This window comes from Castanea sativa, chromosome 6 (assembly GCF_040712315.1).
Source record: "Castanea sativa cultivar Marrone di Chiusa Pesio chromosome 6, ASM4071231v1".
Classification (NCBI taxonomy): Eukaryota; Viridiplantae; Streptophyta; class Magnoliopsida; order Fagales; family Fagaceae; genus Castanea; species Castanea sativa.
This window is the reverse complement of record NC_134018.1, coordinates 13,657,115-13,665,998: the sequence shown is the minus strand read 5'-3', so window position 1 is coordinate 13,665,998 and position 8,884 is coordinate 13,657,115. Positions and strand designations below refer to the sequence as shown.

The 8,884-nt window shown below is 32.9% G+C and overlaps 2 protein-coding genes across 7 annotated transcripts; one reads left to right on the top strand and one right to left on the bottom strand.

Moving 5' to 3' along the window:
• Positions 1-1,291: 1,291 nt before the first annotated feature.
• On the bottom strand, positions 1,292-4,151 carry LOC142638824 ((-)-germacrene D synthase-like). 2 transcript variants are annotated; one of them, XM_075812886.1, is made up of 8 exons: positions 3,967-4,151; positions 3,667-3,714; positions 3,435-3,597; positions 2,854-3,226; positions 2,534-2,752; positions 2,263-2,398; positions 1,844-2,092; positions 1,292-1,742 (listed from the first exon to the last, which is right to left on the bottom strand). In XM_075812886.1, exons 1-8 carry the CDS (start codon positions 4,093-4,095, stop codon positions 1,449-1,451), a joined length of 1,611 nt encoding a protein of 536 aa, XP_075669001.1. In that variant the 5' UTR covers positions 4,096-4,151; the 3' UTR covers positions 1,292-1,448. The 2 variants fall into 2 exon arrangements, with proteins under 2 accessions (XP_075669001.1, XP_075669000.1); XM_075812885.1 differs by having other exon boundaries at positions 3,435-3,714.
• A 2,219-nt stretch (positions 4,152-6,370) lies between these two features.
• LOC142641001 (uncharacterized) lies at positions 6,371-8,457 on the top strand. Of its 5 annotated transcripts, none has more exons than XM_075815348.1 (4): positions 6,371-6,693; positions 7,571-7,834; positions 7,915-7,984; positions 8,181-8,457. In XM_075815348.1, exons 1-4 carry the CDS (start codon positions 6,530-6,532, stop codon positions 8,184-8,186), a joined length of 504 nt encoding a protein of 167 aa, XP_075671463.1. In that variant the 5' UTR covers positions 6,371-6,529; the 3' UTR covers positions 8,187-8,457. The 5 variants fall into 5 exon arrangements, 4 of the variants coding, with proteins under 4 accessions (XP_075671463.1, XP_075671462.1, XP_075671465.1 ...); XM_075815350.1 differs by adding an exon at positions 7,319-7,493 and having other exon boundaries at positions 6,374-6,693; positions 7,915-8,457; XM_075815347.1 differs by having other exon boundaries at positions 6,373-6,693; positions 7,915-8,457.
• Positions 8,458-8,884: the final 427 nt, after the last annotated feature.

Genomic DNA, 8,884 nt, shown 5'->3' with positions numbered 1-8,884 from the left:
TCAGACACTATATGTTGCAATAAATTTCTACCTACAAAATAAGAACATATTGAACCATGTTGGAAACGAGGAACAATATTTTGAAGCAAATGAACCACAAATGAGAATTTTTGGAGCAAATATTGGACCACAAACATCATCCTCAGGTTTCACATTTGTGAAAGAGATTTGCAGAATAAAAGAGAACATAAAAATTCGCCAGAGAAGGGACATATACATTATTTGGTATAGATTGTTTCCTAGTGCTTACCTAAAATCTTGGATGGAATCACAACTCACCGCTTAAACACTCATGAAAATTTGGACCACAAAAACATCGTCCTAAGGTTTCATATTGTGGAAGAGATGTTGCAGATAGAAGAGAAAAACTTTTCAGTCTTGGTCCTCTTGGATAGAGTCACAACTCACGACGTGAACGCTGGTGAAAATTTGGGTAAGGTACTCAAGTTTTACATTTGTAAACAAATTATTCAACAAAAAGCATATTAAAAAAAATATTAAAATCTATAACAATTTAAGTCTGTAACTTGTTCAACCCACTACATAAATTGATCAAAAAGAAATATTATATTTGTGATGTCAATATATTTAAGTTTTTTTTTTCTATTGAATTTTGTCCAATTTAAATTTCTTAGTCACTATCCAAAAAAGAAATTCCTAAAATTACCATTGGTTGCCAAACTGGCTTGTTAAGAGATAACATTAATTGTGTTGATAATGCCAACGAACAAGGACAAGATTAGTAATTTTTATTTATCCATGAAGTGATTAGTGGCCCATAGGACATACTTAGATGCCCAAAAATAAATGGTCCACCCCATTGAATAGCCACATCATGTCAGCATCTAAAAAACGGAATTCTCTCCCTTTTCATTCTTTTTTTTTTTTTGGACTGATTTTTTTTTCTATTTCAAGTTTTCAACAGGCTTTCATCTCCTTCTATTGATTACCCATGCCAAGTCAACACAATAAAAATTAATAATAATTTCAGTTTTCGTAAAGGAAAAGTTTTAGTTTATATTGTATTATCAATAAAAGATTTACATTATCATCAAGTAAATATGTACCATATTATATACTTTTATGTAAATATGTATAATATTGTACATTTTTTGCAATATGTATAATGGTGTATACTTTTATTTAATTTACAATGTAAATTTTAAATTAATAGTACAATTTAAACACATAATTTTATATTTTTCAATGCTAATTTGAAAATATTGTGAATTTTTGTTGAATTTTTAGCATGACTCGTTTGTGGATAAACAAGAGAATTCTAGAGATAACTCAAGAGTCGATCCAATGAACACTTCATCTTGAAATATAATGAACATACATTAAAGATAATAACCCAGAGGAATGAAGAGTTTATCTTCTAGGCATATAATTATTTTCCTACAACCATCATCAAATGGCTGCTATTGCAATATTGCATGGGTCCATGCTTAAAACGGCACAGGATCAATAAGCATCGAAGTTACGAAATCTTTGAGCACAATTCCAGCATGTGTGTAGCCATCTTCGTCCTTGTATACGACATCAATCACACGTGCAAGATTGAGAATTCGCATTAGAATTGGCATGGGGACAGTAGTTGGGCAGAGGCACTCTTTGTTGATGTCCTTCCATGCATCTGTAACTTGTTTGCAAAACTCATTGATTGCTTCTTCTTCTGTACCACCACGTTCTGCCATGTAACATTCAACAGCTGACGCAACGTGCCCTCTCTTTTGCTCAAACTACAAAAGTATTGAATCACTACGTTAGAATGAAAAATATTTAAATAATCAAATTAGGCTTTCAATTATAGCTATTATTATACACAAATAACATATTACACCTTATGTGAGACTATGTCATCCATGAGTCTGCAAACCACTGCAGAAGCTCTGACTATTTTAGGATCTCTGAACAACCACTCGAATGAATCTTTTGTAACAATGTCTCCCATTCCAACCAACGATGTTGTCGCTAACATTGAATACGCAGAGGTGACAAGTGCAATGCGCATATATTCATCCATTGTTGGTATATGTTTTTGGTGGAACCATTTGGCTTCATGAAAGTAAGCTCTAACTTGATTCTTCATCTGAGAAAACGAGCAGTTTGTAATTTGGTTAACTAAATTTTCTACATAGTCATCAACATTTTTTTTTTTTTGTTTCTATTTCCTTAGTGGTGTTTTTTTTTTTCTTTCCTCCTTGTGAGGGTTTCATCTAATGTATCATAATATTCTAAATTTATATGTATGGTGCTTACTGCTTCAATTGCATATTTGACGCGGTATGATTTTGCTTCACCTATTTTTTCTTCCATTTCATAATAAACGTCTAGGAGTGCCCGGTAACACACTTTCATGTACTCTGGAAGTTGATCAATGGCACTAATGTCCCACCTGTAATGTTGGTAGACTATCTATGTCAATCGATTTAACAAAATAATGCAAACCATAAGAAAAATAAGCAATTACAATAAATTGTGAATGCAACTTAGATAGCTAAAATAAGAAAGAGTGTGAATTAATTTCAACCTCTCGACTGCTTCAGTAAAAAGCTCAACCTCTTCAAGTGTGCCATAAACATCATAGATGTCGTCGATAGTTGAGGTCATTGCAATCACTTTGGTCAATATTCTTCTAGCAAAGCAATATTCTGGCTCAAAGTACACTCCCAATATCCAAAAGTAGCACTCAATCACTCTATCTCTAATAAAGGGTAGCTTCCTCGAAAAGTTCAAGTCCTTCCACCACCTAATACAAATACAATTAATAGAATCATGTGTTGTAAACATACAGTGATGTTCAAGCTTATAACTATTAACTTGCTACTCTAACATATCTTAATCACTAACCTTGCAATCTCGGCAAGTTCTTTCTGGTGCTGTTTCTGTAATAAGTTGAAATCTAACTTTGCAAAGGTAAGAAGAAATTTATCATGTGAAGGGTCTTCTTGGTAGATAGAAAAATATTGTCTTGCCTCTAATCTAGGCAGTCCTTTACGGATAGGCTGCTTTAAGGCATGTCTTACTTCTGCTGCAAGAGGAGGGCTCAAGCAAGATGCTACAGACTCAAGTTGTGGGGCAGTGAACAAAAGAGCTTCATCTAGTATATCTTCACCGTGGACCCTAAGATGTGTGGCTTCATACAAGCTTAACATTCCACGTACATCACTTGTTAGTGATTCCTTGAAATTCCCATTGGTGTCCTTGAACTTGGAGAATATGTCTACCATATGATGCATCACATAAAATGAGTGGATTGATATAAAATTTATGTGGTTAATTGATATTCTTGATCTCATTTAAGGGTATGTTCAACGTTAAATGTGAAGATTGAGACTCCTTATAAATTGGAAAATTGTATAAACAGAACAAGGCAAGCTATCACTTTTAGAAGAGTATAAAAAATAAAATAAAAAATAAATAACCCTTACCACATGAAATGTAGTAACCTTGTTGTCTAAGTAACCGAAATTGGAGTGCAACATTATAAAGGTCATCTGCATTTTCTTGGTCATCACGATCATAAAGTGTCCTATGTAATTGTTGCAAAGTTTTTTCAATCTCATTTTCATAATGGTAAGACACACCCAAGCGCTGGAGTAAATTAATCAAGTTTAGTTTTTGTGAGGGCTCCTCAACTGGAGATGTTAGCATTCTCCTCACCTCTTCCTTCATTTCCTGAACTTGTAGCTTCAAATTGTCCTCAGTTTCCTGCACGAACAATTAAATCAATGAATAACATATGCATTTGTATCATCAGTTGAATATGATATGTTCAAATAAAAAGTAGACGTTTTGTTATGAACGGATCTTTTACACCCAATTTTAAGTGATGTTACGGCTTAATTGAGTTGGTTTTGAGGTTGCGTAATTGAAACAACAAAAATATGCGCAGCTGTAAATTTGCACAGGCAGGAAAACACGCAGGCTGTATACACGCACACACTCAAAGGGGCAGCTTACCAAGTCTTCGGAAGCATATGTGAGGAAACGGTCACCCCAAATGCTGGGATGAAAATTGGCTAATCGACGATTAATTTCTGGCATATCAGTTTTGGTTGGGGCAGCTATCGCAGAAACTTGAGCATACATTTTCTCTCTACCAAATATACTAAGGGACCTTGCTAGCTAGCGTCAAAATGTGACACCTTTAGTGTCTTTCAAGGCAAGGCAAGTATGAGAGAAAGAGGTTATGTGCTCACATATTTATAGCTATAATTCATAGCTTATGCGTTAGAATCTCCCCCCTCATGAATCACATTGTGAAAACAAGAAGTTTGGCAGTACCTGTGGGCTGTGGCTGGGCCACACATCCATATTTCATTTTTCAAATTTCATTTTCATCCTCCCAAAAATTATAGATCCGTTTAGATAGAACTTATTACTGAAAACTGAATACTGTAGCAAAATAAATTTTTAATATGTAAAAAAATACTGTTCACTCTTTTTTTACTGTTCATATGCCTTAGTGCACTGTTCATATCCCATGAACAGTGCACCAAGCTCTGGTCCTTAAAAAAAAAAAAAAATGCAAACGCACTTGGGAAACACAGATCCAAACGCATTCTATATCTATAAAAATTTAATAATTTTAAGTCTCTGGAAGGTAAATGAACATGACTAGCTTGAAGTCATGTCCTTCGAAAAAAAATCATATTGGTCTATCAGACCATAATGCTCTTTCAAGTTAGCATTGTCTGAGAGCTCCTTGTAATACCCTGCGAATTTCTTGATTTTTCAATTATTTTATTTATTTAAAGTTCTCTTTTTTTTTTCTTTTTTCTTTTTTTTTTTTTGAGGAGGAAGTACTCTTATTTATTAATCCAATATGTAACATCTTGTATATATATGGCTACAATTATAAACAATGGTACTTACACTATTCATATTATTCATTTTTTAAAGAAAATGTTCAAATTATATATGATATTAGCTTACACCAGTTTTTTTTTAAACTATACATTTCTAGAATATGATTTGGTATATATATATATATATATATATATATATATGATTTAGTATTTAATGGGTTCTAGACTCTTCGACTTTTGCATTCAATAATTTACTTACTACACAAATTTTAAAATTAGATGGACACGTGACACTAAATTGAACTCCAATTAAAATCCAATTTACAATCTAATTGTATTTGGACTCTTCTATTTTTATACTCAATAATTCATTTGACACAAAAATTAAAAACTAGATGGGACACATGGCGCAAAATTGAGAATTCAATTGAAATTTAATTAAATTTTCTCTAAGTTTTGGCTTTTAATATATACTAGTTAAAGCCCACTGCGTTGCACGGTTTTAGAATAAAACTTAGGACTATTCTGTTAAAAAACATATATATATATATATATATATATATATAAATCTAAATCTAAAATGTGTATTATATTGTTTTTTTTTAGTTAAGATTTTTTATATATAAATGATGAGATAAAGAATTTGGATTGCAATCAGATTAAGATTTTTATTTACTTAGAAATTATAGGAGAAGAAAGATTATATCTATTTTTAAAAAAAATTTGCAATTTGATAAAGTCACCTGACGCAATCACTACTTTTAAACTCAACTTTTATTATATAATATATGATAATATGATATGATATAGATGAATTTTGGATTAATGGATTATATTTACGAGGCCTTATTGGTTAATCCACTCTCCAGCCTTCAAATTGCTTAACCCAAAAAATTTTGAGCCTGTTTGGTTGGTTAGTTTAAGTAATATTGTTTGAGTGTTTTTAATATACATATGGATAAAAAATATATTAAAATATATGTAAAATTATTTAAAATATATGAAAATGTGTTAAAACTTAACTACTCAAACACCCTTTTTATTTTTATTTTCTTCTTTTATAACCAACCAATAGAAATCATTGTGAGTGAATAAAAAGCAAGAGGTGGCTCCAAGCCTCCAAGGATCGATGCTATTAGCGGGGTCCACACACACTTTTTTTAAAGAAAATAAAATAAAATAAATATGTGAACCACATTAATGAAGAAAAACACGTGTCTGGAATCACCGTACTACGAAAATTGAGAAATGAAGAAAAACACGTGTCTGGAATCACCGTCCTACGAACATTGAGAAATGAAGAAAAACACGTGTCTGGAATCACCGTCCTACGAACATTGAGAAATGAAGAAAAACACTTGTTTGGAATCTTGGAAGACGTGGAGGACCTAATTTACCTCATGTTTAAAATGGAACCTAGGGTATTGTGCAACACCTAAAATCTCAGCCATAGATTTAATCTAACGGCTTCATTCTTTGACACCTCACCAAAAACAAAAAGACTATTTTGCCCTTAAAAAAATTTTACCCGCCCACTGTTTCAGTTTTAGTCCTAACTTTTCACAAACTCAAAATTTTCTCTCTCTCTCTCTCTCTCTCTCTCCTTCCTGCGCAGCTGCCTCTCCTTCAACCCATTCTCTGTTTCTCCTTCAATCCATTGTCACAGCAGCACGGTACCAGTCCACACATGGCCAAATCCCTCACCACCACCGGTGATGCCTGCCGCTATGGCGTTCTCTTCGTCTCACTCTCTCTCTCATCTGGGTTCCTCTGTTTTCTCGTTCTCTCAAGCCCAGCCGTGGCCGAGCTTCTGCTTCCACTCACACCTATCGCCGTTGGCGGTGCCTCTCATCGGCGTCACAACCACTGGTGGCCGCAGGTCCAGCTCTCTTATTCTTTATTCTCTTTCTCTTTTTATCTTTTTTCTTTTTTTATTTGCCTTTAGGACAAGACCGAAACCCCTTTGACACTCATTTTGTTTCATTTTTTTATTAGTTTGATGAATAACATTTTGTTTCAGTTTTGATTAGCTTGATGAATAGGTTTTCTTGTTTGGACTTCTGGAATTAGCAATAACTGTTATTATTGGCATTTTTAAAGCTGGTTTTTGGGTGGGCATTGAAGATGTTTGTTGAAATGCTTCACAGAGTTTTAGTTTATCTCTCTATATTCTGCCTTTTTTTTGGATTTTTATGCTAAAACTGTGATGCTATGTGTATGGAAATTGGATTTTTTTTTTTTTTTTTTAGTTTGATTAATGGGTTTTCTTGTTGAGAGCGAAGCTTGATGGTTTTGCTTGAGTTTGAAAATTGGGGCTTTGCAATATGGCCGAATCTGTTGTGATTGAATGAAAATGGGTTTTCTTGTAATTGTTGTGTGTATGGGTCTATTGGCTTTGACATTTTGGAAATGTTGATACTAAATCTATGAATTTTTCTTCTGATCCTGATTTCTTTGCCTAAGAGTATCCATTTCTTATTCCTTAGTTTCTTTCACTGAAACAGAACTATGCTTTAATGAGTTTGTGTTGAAGAATATTTTTTGTTTCAATCCAAAATGTAACCAAGTTTGCTATGTAATGGAGCACTGCGAACAAAATTTCAAACAATGGTTGCAAGAGAATTATCTCTCTGATCAACAGGGCAAAAATCTGAATCCAGAATTTCTTCAAATTCGTAGGTAATAAATATTTGATTTCTTTTGTCTTCATCAAAACCAATTTTTAGATTGTCACTCTTTTCTTGGCTATGTGATAGGGATATTTTAAGGGGCATTGATTATCTCCATCGTGTGAAAAAGAGATGTCATGGCAAGTTAAGTGAGACAAATATTGTGATCGTGAATGGTCGGGCCAAGATTACCGGAATGGTAAATGATATTTCAAAGACTTATCTAGATGATTATTCAGATTATAAGCACTTGTCGACCATTGTTCGAAGATCCTTCAAAACAGAGCAACATGGCATTCCAACAGAACTTCAGTTGTTTCTTACCTACATCTCAAAGACAGAACCCAGCCGGTAAGCAAGTAAACTTTACACACACACATTAATATTTATTGTAAAATATCTCACTTAAACTTCTTTTTATTCTTGTCCAGGTTGCTCAATATTGAAAATCATCCAATTTTTCTATCCCAATTGAATGGAAGCTCAATATCAGAACTACTGGTACATTTGTTATGGTGCTTGATCGTTATAATTACCTGGGAAATTTGTTAGAAAAACAAAGGATAATCATTGAATATAAAGAGTCTGCCTATCTTGCTACTGTGGTTTGAGTTGTGAAATGCACTGAAGATGTTTGAGAAAATATATGTTAGAAATTTGAAGTGATGTTAATCTAATTTATTTGTATTTGGTGTAGTCTTGAGGGAGATTCATCATATTGAGAAATGCAAGCAACTCTTTAAATTGGCTAATTCATTCAGGAGATTCATCTTGTGTAATGGAAAAAAAATTGAAGTTTCGAACGGACTTGTCTCGGCCATGGCATCATTATTTTTGCCTTCATTGTTGCCATTGTATAATTGAATTGCTGAGCAAGTTGTACCTTCATGTAGTGGCTCTATTTTTGTGTTGTTGAATAAATGTAATATAAACAAATTTGTTTGCAAATACCATATTGTGACGGAGTTCTATTATTAGCTTTTTAGGTCTTAATGCATTTCAATTTTTTATCTAGTCTAAATAGAGCCATTCTTGTTGGGAAGACCTAAAGTTCTTTGTGTTTGAATATGCTTGGAACAAATCACTAAAAAATTGAGGATGATTTAAACACACAAATTATATAAATTATATATAATTTTTTCGTGCTCTTCACCAAAAAGCCAATCTATAGGATTGAATTTCTTGGAAATAGCATTAGTGCTCTTTTCTGTCAAATTACAACTTCATGCTCAATATATTCTCTTGAAAACAAGAATTACATAACAAGAGTCTTCAAGGATGTTTGGCATATTTTAAAATCAATGGATCCAAGATAGAAGTAAACCGCCAAAAAAGAAGAAGAGCTTGATCCAAAAAATGAACTAAATTGTATTAAATTATATTCTTTAATTACAAGGCCAT